The sequence below is a fragment of the Equus asinus genome, chromosome 28 (assembly GCF_041296235.1).
Source record: "Equus asinus isolate D_3611 breed Donkey chromosome 28, EquAss-T2T_v2, whole genome shotgun sequence".
Classification (NCBI taxonomy): Eukaryota; Metazoa; Chordata; class Mammalia; order Perissodactyla; family Equidae; genus Equus; species Equus asinus.
In genome coordinates, this window is record NC_091817.1 from 44,499,367 (window position 1) to 44,523,507 (window position 24,141).

Genomic DNA, 24,141 nt, shown 5'->3' on the forward strand with positions numbered 1-24,141 from the left:
AATTCTGAGTCACCCTTAAGCTCTGTTCTCCTCCTTCTTCCCCCAGATCCAGTTCATTCCCAGTGCCATACTGCTGCTTTCAGGGTGTGTCCTGATACACCCACCGCTCTCCTGCGCCACCTCTGCTCTAGGCAAAGCTGTCGTCATTTCCTCCTGGGCTGCTCCCAGCCTCTGGGATTTCACTCTTGCCCCTCCAACTCATTCTTTGTAGAGTAGCCGGAGCGTCCCTCTCTGCTTTTCCTCGCAGCACAGGCTTTGGCTGTGAATCAGGTGCAGAAGTCAGCAGAAGGAGCCCACGGATCGGTGAGTTAGTGACTTGGATCACAGAGAAAAGAAGCAAAGTCAAATAGAATTAAGAGTCGGGGAGATGTGGAAGAGGCACACAGTCCAAACAGGCTAAGATGGACACAGTCCTTGAGCAGAGTCTACAGAGGAGGTAAGAGGTCATTGACATCACCACCATTTTTCATTCTCCTGAGTTAAAATACAATGACAGAGATTGCAAACTAAGACAACAAATACCGCATGACCAATGATAAATTTAGCAGACTGGGAAAAGTTCATAAGGCCAGCTGTGGACTCTGAGTTCCCCACCAGCCTGGAGGCCCCTTGAGGGCAGGGAGTGGGTCCATCTCAGTCACCATTTTAGCACGAGCACCCAGCCCAGTGTGGGGCAGAGAGAAGCTGAGTTAATGAATGGGGGGACACTTTGGTTGGGGCTGTCTTCTAAAGATGTTCTGTATCAATTCTGAAACTGTGCACTTGACCTGTGTGCTTGTCCCTGGAGAAGAAGCTTCGTCTCGGGTTGCTGCTGGGGAACTAGCACAGGGCTAGACAGAGGGAGGGCCCGAGGGGCAGGGCATTCCCTTTGCCTTATGCAAGGAAGTTTTAACCTAGAACACATAATCATAGGTAGAAGTGCACGGTTATGCGTAATTGAGCAGATGTTCCTGATGATCAAAGTGACTGAGATATCACGGAGTCACCGTGCCCCATTGAGTCAAGATATCATCTGCTTGAGTCCATGTTCTACACACTGTCAGAGGTCCATCCATGCTCTCCACAAGAGGTTCACAAATTCCCAAGCTTGTCTTTCTCCACGTCTTCTCTGGCTCTGATTTCTGATGAAGGTGACCTCTTGTTCTTCTCCCTGTTTTCAGCCAAAACATATAAGAGTTCCTTTTCCTTAATTACTCACCCTCAACCCACCCACACACATGCACACACAAAGAAAGTCACACACACAGATCAGCTGACAGAAGTAAGCTTTCCGGAAAATTCAGGGGTCTTCTGTTATAGCAGACACTGTAGATATTAGATTGCCTTATTCTTTTTTATATCTTTCTTTTTATTGAGCTACAATTCACATACCATGAAATTCACCCTTTAAAGTATACAATTCAGTGGTTTTTAGTATATTCGTAAGATTATACAACTGTCACTACTATCTAATTCCAAATTATCATCACCCCGAAAAGAAACCCGTAACCACGAGCAGACTGCTCTATTCTTAAAATATGACTTAGTCATTTCTACCAACTTGACTTCCAAACCTCCTGACATGTTGCTTCCCATCCCCACTCCTGTCTCATCTCTTTGGAGTGTCACTCTTTCTCCTTCCTCGTTAGTGTCTTTAGTGGGAAAGGAATAGTACACGGCAGTGTTGCCCAATAGAAGCATAATGTGAGCTGTGTAATTAATTAAAAGTTTTCTAGTAGTCACATTTAAAAAAAGTATAAAAGAAACAGGTAAAATTAATTTTAGTACTATATTTTATTTAAAGCAGTATATCCAAAATATTATCCTTTCAACATGTAATCAGTGTCAAAGTTATTAACGAGGTATTTTTCATTGTACTAAATTTTAGATGATTTGTTTGTGTTACTTCCTGAGAGAAGTCTTCTTTGACCTGCCTCCTCAAGGCAGGTCCCTCCCCTTCACCTGAATTACTCATCACAGCATTCATTTTAGTTCCTTTGTAGCACTTACCACAATTCATAACTTTCTTTTCTTTTCTCTTTTCTTTATTTTTTGCTGAGGAAGATTCACCCTGGGCTCACATCTGCTGCCAATCTTCCTCTTTTTTTTTTTTGGTATGTGAGCCTCCACCACAGCATGGCCACTGACAGACGAGTGGTGTAGGTCCATGCCTGGGAACCAAACCTGGGCTGCTGAGGCAGAGTGTGCGGAACTTAACCACTAGGCCACTGGGGCTGGACCATAATTTTCTTTTTTATATCATGCACGTACTGTCCGTATCCCACACTGGACTGTAAACTTTGTGAGAACAGTTCTACGGACTGAATTGTGTTTCCCCCAAAATTCATATGTTGAAGCTGTAACCCCCAATATGATGGTATGTGGAGATGGGGCCTCTGGGGAGGGATTAGGTTTAGATGAGTCATGAGGGTCGAGCACCCATGATGGGATCAACGTCCTTATAGGAAGAGACACCAGAGCTCTCTCTCTCTCTCCCTCTCTCTGCCATGTGAGGATACAGTGAGAAGGCCTGCAGTGAGCTCTCCTCCTGCAGGCCAGGAAGATGGCTCTCACCAGAACTCAACCTTACCAGCGTCCTGATCTCTGATTGGACTCCAGAACTTTGGGAGAATGGATTTCTGTGGCTTAAGCCATCCAGTCTGTGGCATTTTGTTATGGCAGCCTGAACTGACTGATACAGATGGGGATCACATCTATCTTCCTCACCAGTGTGTCCCGAGTGCCTAGCACAGTGCCTGGCACATAGTATCAACTCGAGAAAAACTTGGCAAATGAATGAATTCATAAATAGATATGGATGTCAAAAATTAGCAAGGTGTAGCAATCGGTACTTGGACGGCTCACCTAGAATATTATCCACTGGGAGCATTTCTTTCTGAGGATTGTCACCAGACTTGGAGATTGTCCTCCAAGGAATGGACTACAAAACATGGATTTGCTTGTAGCCATGGTTCAGGCAACTAATGCTGAAACTCACTTCTTTTGTCTGTGAAATGAAAGTAAACAAATTGACCCTAGGCACAGTTTACTCCTTCAACACATATAGAGTGTCTATTCCAGCACTGTCCTAGGTGCTGCAGATTCAACAGGGAACAAAGCAAGGTTGTTGCCCTCACGGAGTTTGCATTCTATTGGGGGAGACAATTATTTAGAAATTAATGGACCAATATGTAATGTAATGTCAGATAGCGGTAGGAAGAACGAAGAAAATTATGGAGATATTTTAGGTAAGGTGTTTAGCACAGAGTCTCAGATATAATAAGTGCTCAATAAATGGTAGCCTTTTATTTCACTTTTATTATTCAAATTATGATTTACGGCACAGTATCTAAAGTGATCCTTTTAAAATCCAAGTCAGTTCATGTCACTCCTTTGTTCAAAACTTTCTAATGACATCTCATCATGCGTAGAATAAAAACCATAGTCTTCACCATGGTTTAAAGCAGGGTTTCTCAACCTTGGCGCTGTTGACACTGGGCTGGATACCTCCTTGTTGTGGGGCTGCCCTGTGCATTGTAGGATATGAAGCATCTTCATTTGACTCTATGCGCTAGATGCCGGTGGCACCACCCAACTGTGACAACCAAAAATATCCCCAGATATTGTTAGATGTCCCCTGGGGGGCAAAATCACCCCAGTTGAGAACCATTGGCTTAAAGGCGCCACAAGAAGCAGCCCAGAACTACTGTCTTGATCTACCGCCTATCATTCTCTTCCTCACTTACTCTATTCTCATCAAAATGACCTGGTTCTTCCTCAAACAATCATGTCCTTGACTGAGAGCCTTTGCACCTGCTCTTCCCTGTGCCTGGTGCAGCCTTCCCTGGGAGACCTGTTCAGCTGGTCCCTGCTCAGAGATGCCTTCCTTGATCTCCATACAGAGCATGGCATCCTCCTCCCCAGTCACTGCTCTGCTTCATAGCACTCATCACCACTTGACACCATATGCATTTGTTTGTTTCTTTATTGAATGTATCCTATCTCCCTCTACAATGTAAGCTCCACAAGACAAGGACATGGGTGGTCTCATGTACTGCTGTACCCCCATGATCTAGAAGAGTGCATAGCACATAGCCGGTGCTTAAGAAATATCTGTTGAAAGAATGAACTAATGAATAAATGTATGAGTATTAGAAGACAGGCAGGAACACACAGGATGGAAAAAGCAGGACACGTGAGAGATGATGAAGAAACCAGCCTGACAGTAATAAAAGATAGGTCCTGAGGTTGTGCTTGGTTGGGTGTGAATAAATTATGGAAATCCAGGCAGGGCACTTCACCCATTACCTATCAGACAAGTGGGAGCCGGAGTAGATTCATGAGTAGGGGAGAAATGTGATAAGGATTAAGCAGAAATTAAAAACCTGAATCCAACTAGAAAACAATGCAATGAAAGCCTGGACCCAGCTAGAGAGTAACACAACGTTTTGTGTGTAAGCAGGGATGGCAAATAGCTTTCCTCTCCTGTGATATCTCTGGTTGGTTAAGAGTGTTTGGGCAAGTGGCTTCTAAGGAAGAAATGGAACAATGATTTGATTGTTTGATCGAGCCATGTTCATGGTGGCATTAGAAGGGTGTGATGGCAGGGGTGTCAAGGGTTTGCCATCCCTTTTGGAGGAACTAGGTCAATGGCAGTGATTGTTAATGAAACAGAAAATAGAGAATTTCTGTAAATCAGAGATCTCTTGGATTTCTGGGTGGTATTTTGGTCAAATTTGGCAGGTAGAATCTCGCACCAGTATGTATTAGAAGCAGCCGAGTGAGTTTTTGGCTTTGTGTTGGCAAGACTAACACCCTGTCAGTCAGGAAACACTGTTCCTATGAAAAAGACCCCCAGAGACATTATTACAGCAGCTCTTTGTCGATAAAACTATAGATAATGATGGTGAGGAGGAACTAAGCCACCTTGGGATAATGGGACAATTGTGCTTCCTCTCTGGATATTTTCCATTCTTTGTGTTACGTTAATCTTAAGCAAATTTACTTTTTATGGAGTAGTGTGCTATTTTTTTATGTAATTGCTTAACATGTTTTTACAGGTACTACTTCACTTGTAAACTTTCTTGTGAAATATATGGTTGAAACCTTTTAAAAAAATTCCACTAACCAAACCACATGAAAACATAGCAGAACGAATGAAAGAATCCAGCCTTAAAAAGGACTAATGTACGATTTCATTTATTCAAATTAAAGATCAGGCACAACTGATCTATGCAGTTAGAATTCAGGAAAGTGGTAACCTATGGGGTGGGGCTGACTGGAAGAAGGCACGAAGGAGATTTCCGGTGAGCTGGTAATGTTCTGTTTCTTGATGTGGGTGCTCATTGCATGAGTGGGTTTACTCTGTAAAAATTCATCCAGATGTACACTATAAAAAGTAGATAAACACCTAAGGAAGTTTCTCTATAATGTACGTAGCAGATTGATAGCCTCAAAACTGTTATTGCCTTAAATAACTCCATCAGGTGAAATATACACTAGTCATTGATTTACAAAGATTGGCTATATTCAGATGGACCATGGTGAACAGGAAAAATAAAGCCCCAAAACCTGTGCTTTAGAATCTTATGATTCTAATCACATGTCTGCTCTTGTTAGTAAAGTGATGATGGCAACTTTGCGTTCTTTGAAGCTTCGATTCCTTATCCATAAAATGGGAATAAAAAGATATACTTTCACAGGAGCCAAATGAAAGAGCTCCAAATGACCAAAGCTGGAAGAATTTGAGCAATAAAATAAAGTAGTTTTGGATTATAACCCAAAATATAAAATTAATATCCATGAGTCCATAATGATATAAATAAATGATTGAATAAGTCAATAAATGAGGGAAAAGACACAAATCTCCCATGCAGAAGAACTCCAAATGATTTATGTAGATACTCCATTCTAAAGGAGGGGAAGATAACTCTTCACTCCTTAAGTGTGAGCTACGTGTAGAGACTTCCCTCCAAAGAGTACAGTATGCAAGCGGGAAAAAAAGTAACTTTATAACAGAGAAACCTGGCAACATTACTTCCTCCAAATGACCAAGGGTGACATCAACAGCTATAAATCATGTTGACAGTATGTACTCTTAATATGATGTGATAAAAATGGCCCTTTACCTCTGTCATCTCCTCCTCCAAACTATAACCCTGGTCTAATCATCAGAAAAGCCTCAAATTCCAATAGAGGGGCCTCCTACAATATATCTGAAAAATACTCTTTACAACCATCAGAGATGTCAAAAACAAGGAAAGGTCTGAGAAACTGTCACAGCCAAGAGGAGCCAAAGAAGACATGACAACTAAATGAAATGTGGGATTTTGGAACAAAGAGAGCACACTAAGCAAAAGTAAGAAAACCCGAATAAAGCTTGGAATTTAGTTAATAATGATGCAGCAATATCGGCTCATTAATTGTTGACAATGTAGCATACTAATGTAAGGTGTTACCAATAGGGGAAACTGTATGCGGGTTAGATGGGAGCTTTCTATACTGTCTTCCCAATGTTTTTGTAAATCTAAAATTGTCCTAAAAAATTAAAATCTATTTGTTAAAAAAGATCCACTATACTTTGAGATCTTGCGCACGAAATGAGGTAACATATATAAACACAAGGCTCTCAAACTTTTGGAACCTAGCTCCTTCAGATGGGAAAAATTCATTAGGGCCCACCTAGTCTTCCCTTTCCCACACCAGCTTCGTGGTAGGTCCCATGCCCTAGCGGCAGTGTATATTTTCATGGCCACTAGAGCTCAGTAGATTGCTGAATTAGAGTCATCTGTGTACTCTAGTTTCATCTGTGAATAGAAAATTTGAGAAATTTAGTAAGGTGCATGTAAAAAAATGAATGGATGAATGTGGTCAGTAAAAAAGGATCTGAATTTTGGGGCATCTCTTTGTGGCCCATCAGTGCACCATTGGTTATACATTTAGAATTTAATTTGTTTAAAAAGTGTTATTGAGGGATAAGCCCCGTGGCTGAGTGGTTAAGTTCGCTCACTCTGCTTCGGCGGCCCAGGGTTTCGTGCGTTCGGATCCTGGGCACGGACATGGCACTGCTCATCAGGCCATGCTGAGATGGCATTCCACATAGCACAGCCAGAGGCACTCACAACTAGAATATACAACTATGTACTGGGGGGCTTTGGGGAGAAGAAGAAGGAAAAAAAAAAGAAGGTTGGCAACAGATGTTAGCTCAGGTGCCAATCTTTAAAAAAAGAAAATTATTGAACACTTATTATATGTCAAGCACCGTGACAGCATAAGGATACAGGAGCAAATACAGCCTCTGTGCATAAATAATCACTTTATATTCTCCTAGGGGAATAAGAAGAAAGAAATTCAATCAGCAAGTATAATAATTTTTGAATTGAAGATAACAACCAAAAAGCTGAGATAAAGAATAGTGGGATGTGAGATTGGGGATGGGGAATGGTGCAATTTGGAGCCTCTGGGAAGGAGACTCTGAGGCAGAGCTGAGCATGCAAGGGGTGCCCTGGGATGCACACCTATGAAAGGGAGAGAAGGAAGCAGGACGGCCAAGCCCACAGGGAGCCGTAGAACTGAATGGCCCCTCTGATTTCTCCCTAGTTGGGCTGAAATGGCCAGGATTTGTGCTCCTGCGTCGATCAATCCTTGGATGTGGATCACATTTGGGAGGGTGGCTCTCTGTAGCTGAGACAATCCTTGGACGAGCTGACTTCTGAAGGATGTCTGCTGCCAGCACTCCTGGCATCTAGGGTGAGTCCTTCTTTGAAGGCAGTCTGGGCGGTACACCACAGGGCGTCCACCCTGGGAGGTAGAGGACGTCTACCTTAAACACAATGGTCACGAAGGTCTCAGGTGGTGACATTTCAGCCAAGGCGGGGAGTATGGGAATGAGCTAGCACATCAAAGAAAAGATGAGAAAGTATTATACGTGCAGAAGTCCTGAGGAGGGAAAAAATTTAGTACTGATCCCTCTGATATGAGCTACTTGGCACATTCTCGGAACCAAGTTAACATTCCTTTTGCTTCCTGAGGTGCATCTTTTCCAGCTTCCGTGTAACTGACTCCATGTTTCCTCAAGCTGCTGTGCATTTCCAGTGGTGTGCCGGAGTCGGCTTGTTAGAGGCTCCAGAGAGTCAACTGTTAGGTATTCAGGAGTCTTGGAAGCTGGTTGTTAAACCCCTGGCAGCTTAAAAGTTGTCTGATTCAGCTCAGGCTGCTATAACGAAACACCATAAACCGGGCACCTTATAAACCACAGAAACGTATTTCTCACAGTTCTGATGCCAGCATGGACCGGCTCTGGTGGGAACATTCTTCCAGTCTGCCGTCTGCCGACTTCTCCTGTATCCTCGCACGGCAGGAAGAGAGGAAGCTAGCTTTATGGCCCCTTATGAGAGCACGAATCCCATTCACGAGGCTCCACTCTCATGACCTAATCACCTTGCCTACTGCTATCCCTTTGGGACTAGGGTTTCAACACATGAATTTAGAGGGTTGACGTTGCTTCTAGGTCTTTTCAGGGGACAGAACTAGGAAATACGTGATGTTTAGAAAGAGGAAAATAAATCGTGAATTCATATTGACACTTTTAATTCAAATTTAAGATGACAGAACTTTTACTTAAATTTTAGACTTGTAATCTTGGCTCCTAGTGACATTGACATAATACTTCATTTGCTTTGTTCTCTCTATATGACAGCTCAAAATAATAATAATTACAATAACAATAATATTACCACTAATAATAAGGCTAATGAATGTAGTTTTAAATTTTTGTCAGTCTTCACGGTTTTGGCTAATAAATGCAGAAGAAATGACAGAAGTAGAAAAATCATTATTTTTAAATCTTGAATGAAGAATGAATGGGAGCAACAATCATTAATGTCATTAATGTAGGCTAAAGTTCAGGTGCAAGGTTGATGGGGAACTTCATATTGACAGTTGGGTTGACAGCCCCTGAAAACACCATCAAGCAGCGTCACTAAAAGTGGGACAACAATCATCTTTGCATCTCCTGCCGTAGTGCAACGCGGGCACCCAGCACCACCTACGAGCCGTCTTGAAAAAGAAAAAAAGAGACAACCTAAATCTAATTAAGCTTCTAGACCTAACTTTACCAGAAGTATACAGGACAGAGGAGCAAGCTGAACGGCAGCACAAGAAAGCAATTCACCAAATTCAGGATGGGGGATATTGTAAGAGACAAATGCCTCAGTTTCTTCAACAAACAAATGGCATGGAAAATGGGGAGAATAGAGGTTTACAGAACCCATGAGGCTTAAGAGACATGGAAACCCAATGTGCTGTGTGAATCTTGTTTGTATCCTGAGTCAAACCAACTGTAAGAAGACATTTTTGAAAAAAGCAGGGAAAGTTCAATACGTCCTGGGTATGAGAGGACACTAAAGAAGAATGGTTAATTTGATCAGGTTTATAATGACAATATAGTTATGGTTAAAAAGCCCTTGTCTGTTAGTGGTGTACACTGACATATTTACAGATTTACGGACAACATGATATTAAGTGTGCAATTTGCTGTAAAATACAAGAACAAGAGAAAAAGTGCGTGGGGACGAACTAGATGAAACAAAATGTTGCTACTTCTAGTGGGAAGATGGGCACATGGTCCATTATACAATTCTTTGTTCTTTTGTAGGAAATGGTCTCTAAAAAATTAAAATGGTAAGGAATGGTGAAAGGGATGTGAACGAGTGTTCCAGGCAGGGCGTCCGATGTGGTCAAAGATGTGGGCAAGGAGGCATCAAGGAAATTCCAAGTATGGTTGTGTGTGGCATTTAGGATGCAAGTGGAAGACAGTGGGAGATAAAGCTGGAAATGCAGATTAGAATCAGATCATACAGTCTTTGATGCCAAACTTAGAACTTGAATTTGAGTCTACAGTCAGTGGAAGCCACTGAGGCTGTGAGGAGAGGAAAGGTAAGCTCAGAGACACGCTTGGGATGCAGAATTGTGCCCTGTGGGCTACAGAGAGGGCAGGGCAGGGGCAGGCAGACCACAGGAGAGGGAACCGTGAGTCCAGCAAAACAGTATAGTGTAAGAGGACAAGAGAGGTGACGAAATGGGGCCTGGACTATGATACTTGGCATCTAATAGGCTGGTCTTTAGTCTTTCGGCGAATATTTACTGAGCAGCTACAACACGCCCCGCACTGTTTCAGGCATGGGCGACAGGACAACGAACTAGATAACCCAGGAGTCACTGTCCTGGTAAAGATGACCTGGTTGCTTCTCTTTCCTGCCCGTGGAGTGTTTTTTTTTGTTTTCCAATGGAGTGTTCACTCAAGGAGGGACCTTGAGTTCTCTGTAAACATGAACTGTAGTTCCTCAAACTTTGCTGTTTATAACATTGATCATTCTCCCTTGTAATGATTTACCTAACTTCTGTCTGTTCCGCAGACTAGGTTTTCTCAACCTCAGCACTATTCCTATTTGGGGCCAGAAAATTCTCTGTGGTGGCGGCTGCCCTTTGCGTGTAGGGCGTTGAGCAGCATCCCTGGCCTCTGCCCACTGGATGCCAATAGCACTCTCAGAGTTGTGACAACAAAAATTTCTTCAGGGGCCGGCCCCGTGGCCGAGAGTTTAAGTTCGTGCGCTCCACTTCGCCAACCCGGGGTTTTGCTGGTTCAGATCCTGGGCGCCGACATGCCACCACTCATCAGGCCATGCTCAGGCAGCATCCCATATGCCACAACCAGAGGCACTCGCAACTGGAATATACAACTAAGTACCGGGGGGCTTTGGGGAGAAGAAGAAGGGAAAAAAAAAAAAGAAGATTGGCAACATTTGTTAGCTCAGGTGCCAATCTTTAAAAAAAAATAATTTCTCCAAACATTGCCAAATGTCCCCGGGCATGGGGGTGGCAAAGTCACCCCTGGTTGAGATCCCTGCCTTCGATCAGTGTTTCTCCATCCTGGCTGCACATTGGAATCACTTGCAGAGCTTTAGAAACTGTTGCCAATACTGGACCCCAACACAGACCAACTAAATAAGACTCTCAGGGGCTGGGGCCTGGACATTAACATTTTTTAGAGCATCCCAGGGATTCTAGTGGGATTCAGGATCGAGAACCTCTGTCCTAGATGGTAAGCTCTGTGAAGACAAGGAGAAGACTGTCTCTTTTTTATGGTGGTATTGCTAGGACCTAACACAATGATCCCTGAATGAATAAGTAGTGACTGAATGAATGAAGGCGTGAAGGCGCAGAGAGACAGGAAGAGTGTCAGAAGTTAAAAGTAGCTTTAGGGAGAGCCAGAAAATCATCTTTTTTTTTTTTTTTTTATGGTCATGGATACCAGCTGTTGGCTAGATTCTTCCCGTTTTCTTTCTTTTTGTGGAGGTGGGCATTTAATAGATTTAAAAAAGAGGAGGGGCTGGCCCCTTGGCATAGTGGTTATGTTTGGCACATTCCACTTCACTGGCCTGGGTTTGCAGGTTTAGATCATGGGTGTGGACCTACACCACTCCTCAGTCATGCTGTGACAGTGACCCACATACAAGATAGAGGAAGATTGGTACAGATGTTAGCTCAGGGCTAATCTCCTCAAGCAAAAGAAAAAAGAGGAAGATTGGCGGCAGATGTTAGCTCAGGGTGAATCTTCCTCAGCAAAAAAAAAAAAAAAAAAAAAAGAACAAAAGGATTCCCTGGGTCTCTGCAAAGACACCCTTGGAGGAAATGGGGCTGGGAGGTCTTGGCTGAGGCCCCTAAGTACCACTCCTGAGAGGGAGTTTTTCCATCCTTGTCTGGATACTTAACTTGCCTCTTTATAATGGCTTCTGTTCTTGGCTGGGGATTTCTGAAATTCTGGTCCTCTCAGATGACCACACATCATCCCCATCAGCATCAATTTCAAGGATGTCAGTATTAAGAGTCATGTCCAGTGTTTCTAAACTGGTACTCCCTCAACAGATGTAACATGAAATTTTGAACAAATATAGTGTCAATTTCTGCTGCACCTGAGAATGTATATCATCAACTTGGTGGCAATCTGACGGCAGGCTGAGCTGAGTTGAACTATCTTTTTTTTATCACAAGATACAGAAAAGCAGATATGGAGATAGATGTCAAAATCTTAGGATGGAAAGCATGGGTACTGCATGGACGTGGGGGACTGGGAGAGAAGACTTTGGTTCTGGGTGACTGGAAGGCTGTTGACACCATTTAGGAGAATAAGGAATTTCAGAAGGTGAAGCAACTGGGGGTCATTGGTGAAGAATTCTGTTTGACTTTGGGATGGCAGCAGGTGAAGGTCAGGAGAAGCATCAGGACTGGACTGGGGTCTGGGAATCCAGCCGCTTACTCAAACCCAGCGCCACTTTGATGGGTTGCTTATTTTGCAGCAAGGCTAGGAGCTGTTTCCTTGTGCACCACTGAGAACAGATCCATCGCATTTTCCCTTCTGGAAGAGCAGCTGTAACCAGTTTGCACTGTTGCAAGCATGATGAGAGTCCGTCCTCTTTGAAGGGAGCTGGCACCCGTGATGGGGACCCCTCTCTGGAACAGAGCTCCCATCGTTGGTCCCCACTTTGCGTGTTACACCCCCACCCAGGTGCTCGAGGAGACAAGGAATCATAGCAGTAGAAGAACACGCTGTAGAAAGAACAAATCTGGGTTGGAGAGCCGACTCTAGCACATTCCAGTTGTATAGCCTTGAATGAGTATTTAGTCCTCAGCATCTCAGTTGCCCATCTTAACACGGGAATAACAATAATATGGGAGAATTAGTCATAAAGGTTATATCCCAGGAAAAATATGTTTATTTCCACTAAAAAAATTGACCTGACAGATCTAGCTGTTTCCCATGGCCTCACCACCCAACAGTTATTATCCTTAAGAGTCCACTGGCAAGGGAGGTGGGGTGTTGGTGGTACAATTGTCAAGTCTTTGCTCTTCCTGGATTAGGAGCTGAGCCTGTAGGGCCCTTGGGGAAGTCTTAAGTGCACTAGAGTTTTATTTTATTTATCGACCATTTTGTTATACCTTCATCTATTTTATAGAGAACAGGCAGTGTCAACGTGAGGGTGGCGATGACGGATTGCTTAAGTCTTAAACAAGAGAGGGAAAGTCCTTTCCTACTTAGTTTTTCACAGGTTTCCAGATAGACAGCTCTTGACTCCATGACTTTTGTAAGTGGGACAAAGTATATCAGGGGTCTCTGGTTCTAAAGGGGTGGGGGAGGTCACGTTAGTGAGGAATGCTGGCCGTAGAAATGCGCATGCATACTATGGAGCAGGGAGCCTTGTTCTAACCAAGAATCTGGCCCATGAAGGGGGCAGACATTGGGATCCTCAGCTTCAGCTCTTGGGTTCCTTGTAGGAATGCAGGCCTGGAGTTAGCCCATCTCCTGGTTAAGGAAGAGAAGCTGTTGACCTGGATTTTAAGGTGAAATTGCCGGATTCTAAGTGTTGGTTTAAACGATTACAAAACACACTGTGTGGGCCAAGCAAAATGCATATTTAGACCATGTTCCTGTATTGATCCATAGTAGGTCCTCAATTTGTGTTTGTATCTTCCGCTACTAGAAATGAAGTTCCAGGAGCCGGCCCCATGGCTGAGTGGTGAAGCTCGTGTGCTCTGCTTCTGTGGCCCAGGGTTTTGTGGGTTTGGATCCTGGGCACGGACATGGCACCGCCCATCAGGCCATGCTGAGGCAGCGTCCCACATGCCATAACCAGAAGGACCTACAGCTACAATATACAACTATGTACTGGGGGGCTTTGGGGAGAAGAATTAAAAAAACAAAAGAAGAAGATTGGCAACAGATGTTAGCTCAGGTGCCGATCTTTAGGAAAAAAAAGAAAGAAATGAAATTCCACTGAGAAAGGGCCACCCCTGAGAAGCTCTGCTCTAGGCTGCTCTTGGTGGAAGGCATCGTTGGCAGAGGGGGAGTGGGAGAGATGAGACCACTGGCAGAAAGCAGAGCGTGGTCCTTGGCTGATTCAGCACTATGCTTAGAAAAGCTGTGATGACCCTCTACGACAGGAACTGAACTGAAAATCCTTTTGGTTCCAGGAACTAGAAGAAGCCAATGAAAGGGGTAGCATGGATTAAAAAAAAAGTTTCCTTTTACATAACAAACACCTAGATAACAACTGCCCTTTGCCCGGCCCTGTTCTAATTACTTTAATATATTAAATTATTTAATCCTTCTAACAACCCTATGAGGCAAGTCCTGGTATCACCACCCCCGCCATAGATGAGGAAATTGAAGCACAGAGAGGTCAAGTGACTGTCGAAAGTCACACAGCTGGTAAGTGGCAGAGTCAGAATTTGAGCCCAGGTATCCTGGCTCCAGAATCTAGGCTCTCACCATTTCTCTCTCCTGCATTTTAATAGGGAGAATTTTATCTAGTAATGAAAGATGATGGTTTATGTGTTTGAAGACTATGTAGAAATATGTAAAACTGGTTTATATAACATTAATTTAAAAATTAGTTCTCAAATTATATGTGTGCTATATAACTGTAATTGCTAAAGAACAGTCTATAGAAAAAAAAAGACTAGAAGAAAAAAACACCAAAATTATAAAAGTTATGCTAGATTGGTGAGATTACACATAATTTCTTCTTTTATTAATCTCATTGTTGATTTTAAAGTTTCATTACTTATATGAGGTTTTAATAATGACTAGAAATCATTTATAGGCTTGCAACCTCTTCCCCCTTCATCCCTCTTTCTGAATGTAGCTCCCAAGGGACCCAGCTTGTGTCCAAGAGCACATGCGGTCTCCTCTTCACAGTGTGGGTGTGTTCCATTCAAGGGACCCAGCCCTAAAGAACTCCTGAACTGGAATTATTCACAATTGGCCTAATTTAGGACTTGACCCAGTATGCAATGGGCTTTCTGTTCACCAGCTAACACGGCGCCCCCATGTGGCAATAGCATAAATCCACTTACAACTAGCCCGCCAGCTTTGAAAGGACTACACAATTTTTAATTAACTCTTTGAATAAAGTGATTCACATTGTTTCCATTTTGCACATAAATTAATACTTTATTAATGTTTTTAGAATGAATCACGATTTCAAAGTTTCTCTAATCTTGCACAAATGGGACTCTGCTTCTCATTGCTTGCTCCAAGTAGATGGATTTCCAGGCCATTGGAAAGAATGATCTCAAGGGTATGCTCCAAGGCTGAAAACCAGCTCTGGCATCTCCCTCACCCTCTATTGGGGTAGGGATCCAACTCAACGAACGTTTGTTGAGCACTTACTTTGAGTCAGGTACCCTCAACATGAGCGGCATAGGACTCTGTCTCTGTTCTTAAGGCATTCACATTCCAGTCTCCTCTTAACTGCCCTCTGAATGTTTTTTATTGACCACCTACTATATGCTAAGCCCTGTGCTCTGGAAGAATTAACTATTTTATACCCCAGATGTTTATACCCCGAGCCCTGCCTGGGTTCCAGCCTGCCTCTGCCATGTCCCAGCTGAACGACTTAACCCTTCTGTGTCTCAGTTTCTTCCTCTGTAAAGCGATGATAGTAAAATGACTTGCCTCCCAGGGTGGTTGAGGGGGTTCAATGAATTAATATGCATGAGGTTGGCTGAACTTGGTAAGCATTCAATTTGTATGACTAGGTATGTTTATTTTCAGCGGTTACAATTGGGTTACTCTTATGAAGCACTTTGCCTTTTCACAAAGGCCCCAGCCTTGTCTTTGGGTTTCTGGAGTGCACAAGGGTTGTCTTATCTCTACAGGGAGTGGCTCCCCAGCCACATACCTTCCCAAGGCCCTGTGAACTCTGTACACGCTCACAGCTTTAAAAAACCAGGGCTAGCACAGCCGGATCTCTAACACTCTACATCAGAAATGATTTCTGAGTTAGAGCCATAATACTGATGACAGCCACATACAACGCGCGGGGCCTTGCGCAAAACATTCTCTGTCTCGTTGACATCCAAGGTCAGCCTAGGAGGGAGGTCCTGTTATAACCCCACTTACCAAATGAGGAAGTGGAGGCACCACAGGGCCCATTTTACAGTTGAAGAAGCTGAGGCACACAGAGGTTAAATAATCTGACCAGGGTTGCACAGGTAGGGAGGGTGGGGCCAGGTTTACGCCCGGGCCCCTATGCTACCGTTCCTTGTAGGTAAGGACAAACAGAGGGCCTCCCATGAACTATGGCTTTGCTAATCCACTTGCAAATAAAAAACAAATCCAGATTTAGTAAGGAGATACTTTGTTCAAAAACATTATTGCAAGAGCCAGGAGGACTATTGCAGTAAGGGGAACACTGACCACAGGTGTGCAGATAGCTCAAGAGTTAGGCAAAAGAGAATTTTACTTTTACAGCAGGGAGTAAGCAAGTCTAGGAAGAATCAGATGAGAGGAACTGGGCTGGGCCAGAAGTGGTGTAATCGGACTGGAGAGGAGAGAATGCCTCTCCCTGAGGCCAGCCTGTTTTCAGGAGGGGCTGTCTGCTGGCTCGGGCTGAGGATGGGCAGGACTGGGGGAAGAGACTAACTATACTCAAGTCTGGTTAACAAGCGTCTTGTTCCAATGACTCATCGGGATAAGCAGTTCAGCTAATCATTTGTGAAGCAAAGAATGGGAATTTGGAGGGCCTGGGTCTGGCTTTGTCCTAGGTAAACAAGGGGCGCATCCGTGAGTTCTATCAATGTCATACGGGGAAGGCAACTTGCTTGCAGTAAGCTGTTTACCAAAACAGGCAGAGTAGGGGTATTTCTTAACGTTTGCTATTTTCCAGTATCACAGGCTCACTAAACTTCAATATCACTGCTCAATTTGTGGCTAGCATCTACTATATGCCAGGCTCTTCCTAGGAACTTTCTGAAGAAAGTCAGATTCTGTATTCACGAAGCTGGTCAAAGCCATGACCTTTGAAAATGTCTGCAAGATCATTGTCTACTCAGAGAAAATGGGATTGGGATCTAAGCGCCTCCTCCTTCTTTCATTTAGCATGTTTTCCACCTTCATTCGTGTTGTAACGTGTATTGGAACTTCATGCCTTCTATTGCTAAATCCTATTTCATTGTGTGGATAGACCACATTTTGCTTATCCATTCACCAATTGATGGACCTTTAGGTGGGAACCTTTTCTCACCTTCCTTCCTAGATGTGGCTGAGCGCTTATTTGCTGCATGGAGCCGAGGGCCATAGCCTTCATCTCTGCACCATAGAACGATTGTCTCCATGCAGGGGGAACATCCTGGTTGCCATCCTGGTATGACACAAACCTATCAGGGGAACTGGGAGCCTTAAAATCCATGGCCCCAGTATGTCCAGCTGTGACAGCCAAGGAGCCTAGGGTGTGGTGCCTCATGTGGGAGGGGCCCTCCATGAACACCTGGCCTGACCCAACTGAGTATGTATAACCTGGCTCCAATCTGGTTCTAAGTTAGTTATTTTCAGGTTAATTAATAACGTTCCTTGCTCATCCATAAGAGGATCATTCTGGGTTTGGCTTCCCCGTACCTCCTTTTTCTGCCTACACCAAGGAGAAGGTGGATGGTCCAGGATGACGAAGAGTGATGGACTTGGATTTAGGCTCTGGCAAAAGGTCCAGGTCCATCCCTACTATCCCTATGATCTTGGCCTCTCTTGTTTTCAGTTTCCTCATCTGTAAAATGGGAATGGTAATCTCAACTGTAGACATTTGGAAAATAATTTTACAGAACAGATTTGGCCACCGGTGACATTTGGGGGGTTCCAGGGAGAGGTCGCACACATTGTACCCACTATTTGGTGAACTTGCTACTGTCCAGGATCTGGCCTTACCACTGTAGACCCAGAAGTTGGATTTGTCCAGTGGCAGGTCCATTTCTACAGGGAAAATCCACATTTGCTGGGCTCACAGAACTGTTATTATTATAGATTATTATATGTTAGGACCAGAATTCTAATGTGTTAATTTACACCAAGGCAGAGATCTGTCACATGGCCCAGATACTTGTGTCTGCCTCAGTGGGTATCTTTTCCTCCTCTGGCCAGGCCTGGTCAGGAAACCAGGCATATGCCAGGGGCTGTTTCCTGGGCACAGATGCACATGGACATATAGGAAAGAAGGAGATGGAGCAAGAGTTGAATGCAATCAATGATGGTATCAGACGCCTTCACTTCATAACAGGGATGTCAGAAGGACGCCAGAGCCCACATCTTTTGCTAAGGCCGCTGCTCTCTCTCAGGCAGCGTTTGCAGACACCAGCCACGTTGGCCTTTCTTTGCATCTTTCTCTACACTTACAGGGCTGGTGAATCTCCATTCTAATTGGCATGACCTTTCAAAGAAGAGAAATTACACAAGAAAAATAAGTCCTTTCTTGTAGCAAAAGTGGAAAACATTAGAAGATAAGGTCCCCTCCATTCTGCCTCTCCTGAAAGTAACTGCTATGCCTGTTTTGGGGTCTCTTCTTTCAAATCTTTCTTTCACATTTCCACGCACGGGTAGGTATAGAATCAGATCCCTCCCCTTTTTTTGGAGTGTAAGTTGGATTCTATGTAATAAGTGCTATACTGTAACTTATTTTATTTCACTTAAAGTCTCTTGGAGCAATATCCATGTCAATTGATATAGCTCTCCCCGTCTTTTAAAATTGCTTGTCATATTCCATCATATGTACCATAATTTATGTAACCATTCTCGGATTCATGGACATTTAGGTTAATTCCTTCTTTTACTCTTATATACAGTGCTGTAAAGAACATCATTTATGTATTTCTGAAAACGGTCATGTGCCACATAATGACGTTTTGGTCAATGACAGACTGCATATCTGATGGTGGTCCCATAGAATTGGGACCATATAGCCTAGGTGTGTAGCAGGCTATACCATCTAGGTTGGTGGAAGTATGCTCTATGATGTTCGCATGATGGTGAAATCACCTAATGACCCATTTCTCAGAGTGTATCCCCATCGTTGAGTGATGCATGACTGCATATGTGACTTTTTTCTCTAGGACAGATACTGAGAATTTTGGGTCAAAGGATATGCACATTTAAAATGGATGTAGGTTTTAGTGCTTCACATTTATCAGCAGTGTATGTGAATGCCTGTTTCTCTGTCCTTTTCCCTTCTGATGGTGATCATCCTCTCTTTCGGGTATTAAAAAAACAAAATTCAACTGAGTAAATTTGAAGATCTAACTGATTTTATTTAATGATTCCTGAATCAGGCAGCACCCTGTCTTAGCAGATAGAAAGGAGCTCCAAAGACCTGCAGAAAAGAAAGGGCTGTTATAGGCAGAAAGGGTGCGGAAAAAGGAAGTTTATTAGCAAAGAGTGGATTATTTCAGGAAAGGTCACCCTCCTATGGGGGTGGAAAGGATCTACAGGCGGATTACCTCCTAGTGCTGATGGGGTAATTGCAGATCAACTCGTTAAATGCTGCATTCCTGGGAGACACTGAAACTGCAATTAGGGTTGATATTAGGTCTTGGTTTGCTGATGTGGGGCTTAGCACAAGCGACTCCATTTTGGGCCTGTCATTTCTTTTTTTTTTAATAGGAGACAGTAACACTTCTGGTCAGATTCTTGGCAAATCTGGTTAGCTTGGAAGTCAGACATCTTTTCTGATTGCTTACATATTGATCCTTGAGCTGATTAACACTGTGCTCTCTGATTTCCTGTATTTTCTGATTTTTAGGGGGATGCCTGACTATAGCCCCCAACTGCTGCCAAGAGAGATCCCTTAAGATTTACAGGAGAGACCACATGACATAGCCAATGTGAAAATGATTTCTCATCTTTAGAGCTGTAGAGATGTGTTAACTGCTACACACTTATTCTGGTATGGCTCAGAGGGCGATTTTATGTTCATGTTGTCCTCATCAGAATTTCAGATATTATCTTTTGTACTTGTGGGGGTAAAACAATTTTTCCAGGGTCCATAATATTCTCAAGAATGGGTTGTGTAAACTCCCATCTCAAATTCTGAGAGGGCTGACACATTTTACATATTATATTATCCTCTATTTTCACAAAGCATTACACTTAGGGCTTTCTATTTGGTTTTGTTGCAGGTTTCTTTCTAGGGTTGATGTCTATTCAATGGCTTGGGAGACGGCCATGGCTAGGGAAAAAGTTTTGAGGAGGTGAGAAGTGCAGGTGGCTATGAGCCTTCATCTTTCATGGTCCAGAAGGATCTGGCTCCTGGGGGCAGCCTCTGTCATCACCCTGTGTCTGCTTTGAAGCGGGACATTTTGTTACATCTCTAAAAAGCAAAAGCAACTCCAAAGTATTAGTTTGTAATGAATATTTTATGGAGTGAAGAAGGTTACAGCAAATACAGCAGAGATTAATAAAAAAGTTTCCATTAGATGTCTTAGTTTGCCCTCCTAAGTTCTTTGGCCTCCAGCCACTCCGGGACCATCCCCCCATCACAGTTTCTCCTTCCACTTATCCCCCATCCCAAATTGTACCTCACTTCCCTTTCTTTTTTTTAATGCAGAGAAAGTTATCTGTTTTGGTTTCTCTGCCCATTTTCCCACTTAGCAAATAAAGAAAATTCTCCTGCCACTTTGGTCTGAGTCCACTTTGTATTATCTTGACCCCTTGCAGGTAGCGATTCTGGGATTGGCCATGCTTTGTCTAAGCATCTGGATGAGCTGGGCTTCACAGTATTTGCCGGAGTTCTGGATGCAAAGGGATCAGGAGCGGAGGAATTACGAAGAAGCTGCTCCAAGCGCCTGTCTGTGCTCCAGTTGGACATCACTGACCCGCAGCAGATCAAAGACGCCTACAGCAAAGTCCTGGAGAAGGTGCAGAACAGAGGTACCGCCTTCAGTTACCCTTGCCCTCGATTGCTGTCCACCCCCCTTGCAAATGCCCCACTCTGGTTCCACCCTCCACCCACTGCCCTCTAACCCATTCTGGCTGCCAGCTGCACGTCAAGACTCGTGTACTGAGTACCTGAGACATGCTGGGCCTCTCGTAGACAGGAAGACTTTAGCAATGAGTCATCTGTCTTCACAGAACTTACAGAATTCATCTCATTCCCTCCGACATCTGCTCAGTCACTCTCCCATTAATTACCGCCCCCGTCCCCTCCTCACATCTTTCCCCCTACCAACATGAACATGTGTTAGACTTTAAAAATATAACTTTGTAATCACTGCCCTCCCTCAGCCGCTGCCCTTTCTCTTCTGTTTGCTTCATGGCCGAGCTCTTTGGAACTCTATCACCCTCTGTTTTTAATTCTCATCAGGCCTCCCTAACAGGTCTGGCCAGGCTAATTGGTATTATCCTAAACACCAAGCTCTTAACTTCTCTGCAGTGTTTAAACATGTCGATCACCTCCTCTGCCTCGGCGTTGGGGTCTTCAGCCCCCTCTTGACTTCCTAGTTCTCCAATCAATCTTTTTGCTTCTCCTGTATGAGCCTCTTCCTCTGTCCTCTGCATAAATGTGAATGTTACTGAGGGCTCCATCCCCCAAATGCCCACTCCAACTTTCCTGGGCTATACTCTTCTCTCCCTACACCAGGAATTTTCACCAGGACGGCTACATAATGCGGGGGGCCCAATGCAAAATGAAAATTACATGGGGTCGCTTATTTTAACAATGATTAAGACTTTGCAATGGTGCCAGCAGAGAATTAAACCAAGCATGAGACCCTTCAGAAGCACCGGGTCCCGTGTGACTGCACAGGTTGCACACCCATGATACCCACTCATCCTGGGCACCACTCCCCCAACCAATTAAATCAGTATCTACATACAGTAACTCAGCTAATCCTTCAACAAGGAGGCTGATGCTGTTGCTCTCTTTTTACTGGGAGTGTCATCTGTAAGGAAGATCCTTTTTGAGGGTCCCAGATAGCAGTATATTTTAAAGCTCCCCAGGGGATGCCAGTGCTATGCCAGAGTTGAGAAACACTGAGATTTAAGCCAGTAACTTCCAAATCTGTATCACCAACCTAGCCCTCTTCTCAACATCCAGACCTGTATGTATATAGAATTGTCTGCCAGACATCCCACCTCAATGTCAAAAACTGACCTCATTATCATTTCCCCTGCTGCCAGGCTGCAAATCAGTTTTCCCTCCTGCATCCATGGCTCAGACACTGGCACTGCTTCCTAACCAGTTATTCAAGTCAGCAACCTGGGGGTCACTTAGACCCCTACCTTGCCCTTGATCCCTGCACCCTATTGGTCCTGAGTCCTGTCACTTCTACCTTAGACAGTTATCATCCCAGCCCCTTCCTACCATCTCCAGGCAGCGGTGGCCACATCTCTTACCTGGGCTACCACAATGGCCTCCTTGCAACCTGGGTTTCCTTCCCCATTGCTTTCCAAGGGGAGAGTAATGTTTTCAATGTGCACGTCTCACAATGTCATCTGACTCCTAAAAACTCTTTGATATACAGAGCCCCCACGTCTTGGCTTCCTCCCACGAGCCGGGCTTATGGTAGGTATTTTGCTTTGCTTCATTGAATGGCTCAGTGGCTCTCTACCTGCCACCAAATAAAATCCAAATGCCTTAACAAGGATTAGAAGGCCTTTCAAGATAATGGCCCCTGCTACGCCCTTGGTCTGCAATACCTGCAGGTCCACTCAGTAAAATCCGAATGGTTTCCATAATAGAAGGTGCTGGTTCACATCTTTGCACATCCAGCTTCCTCTTACCAAAATTTCCCTCTTGGCTCCACTCCTTTTCTCTAAGACTCTTGCCTTTGTCCACCTGTGGACTCTACTCCCATAGGAGACCTGGCTCAAATATAGCATCTCTTGTATGATCAACCTGATAATCCAGGTGGCATTATTCACTTCCTCTTCCGGAACTCCCTCATTACACCTTGCACACGCCCATATTACTGCATTATTTTAAGTATCTGTCCATCTCCCACTCCTCACCACTAAGTTCCTTGAGAACAAAAACCATGTTTCCATCATGATTCTTTCAGGTGCAAGTGACACAACCCAATTCAAAATTGCTAAAGCATAAAAGAAATGTATTTACTTATATAATTGAAAAGACTGGTTAGCTTTAGGCATGTCTAAATCCAGGCACTCAAGCAATGTCGTTAGGACCCAGTCTTTATTTATGTATTTTTTTTTGGTGAGGAAGATTGGCCCTGAGCTAACATCTGTTGCCCATCTTCCTTTATTTTGTATGTGGGATGTCACCACAGCATGGCTTGATGAATGGGGTATAGGTCCACGCCCAGGAGCCAAACCCACATACCCTGGGGGGCTGAAGTGGAGCATGCGGAACTTAACCACCACACCACCTGCTGGCCCTTGGAGGCCTCAGGCACTTCCTGCTTACATCCTCTTTAAAGCTGCCACTCCCAGCAAAAACAGAGTAATGCTACCTGCTCCATTTGGTAGTTAAAGAGTAGTTATACAGAGAACACCTCGAAGAACCCCTGGCATGAGGCAAGCGTTCAGTACAGACTCCTATTTCCCATTCATTCAACGTTAAGCACAGTCCCCGGCATATAGTAAATCCTTAATAAACATCTGATAAATAGGATGAGGGAAACATAGATGGTTGGTTATTGGGAATTAATTTTCAGCAAGTTTAGCAATGTGTGGTCATTTTCTAGAAAGACAGTTTTCGTGGGCTGATCTTTTGCTATCTGATAGGGTTGAGCTTGTCCCTCTTATAAGCTTGACTTTACCATGTCTTATTCAAGGAGATATTCAATACAGACCCCTGTAGTGAGGCCTGGAGGGGCACTATCGACTATATTGAAGGGTAAAGCAGTGGGTTCTAGATATGGAAATACCACACTAATGTCTAGGGAGAAAGGAGGGTGTCAAGGGCAGTTTCCAGGGTGTCAGTCCCTGCTGTTTTGGGGCCCTGCCTTCTGGAGAGAAGTCCTCTTCTGGGACAGGATTTCTAATACCGCTTCTGCCTGCTCTCCTCACGGTCTCTTTCAACTTCAGCCTCTCAAATCAGAAAGAATGTGGAGCTGTGGGACAGGGCAGTTTGAAGTCACCAGGAAGGATGTTTGCTAAAGAATCGTCTAGGGCCAGTAGAGAAACCAGAAAACCTCAGCTGCTGTCAGAAGGCCAGCAACTGTGCTGTGTTCCCACACAGCATATTATTAAATTAGTATTAATGTATTAATTAATGTTAATTATTTAAAAACTATTAAGGCCTATAGGTATAACGTGCTATTGGTCAGCTTGGAATTCTGTGACAGGAGTTGGCAAATTCTGGCTTTCCCTGTTTTTTTTTT

General features: G+C 43.9%; 1 protein-coding gene across 2 annotated transcripts in view; it reads left to right on the forward strand.

Moving 5' to 3' along the window:
• The window catches only part of HSD17B2 (hydroxysteroid 17-beta dehydrogenase 2), a 62,030-nt gene that overhangs the window by 14,024 nt on the left and 23,865 nt on the right, over positions 1-24,141 (forward strand). For both annotated transcript variants that reach the window (XM_014843381.3, XM_014843444.3), the window contains exon 2: positions 20,516-20,728. In XM_014843381.3, the coding sequence (XP_014698867.3) occupies positions 20,516-20,728 (213 nt within the window). The remainder of the gene's footprint in view (positions 1-20,515; positions 20,729-24,141) is intronic.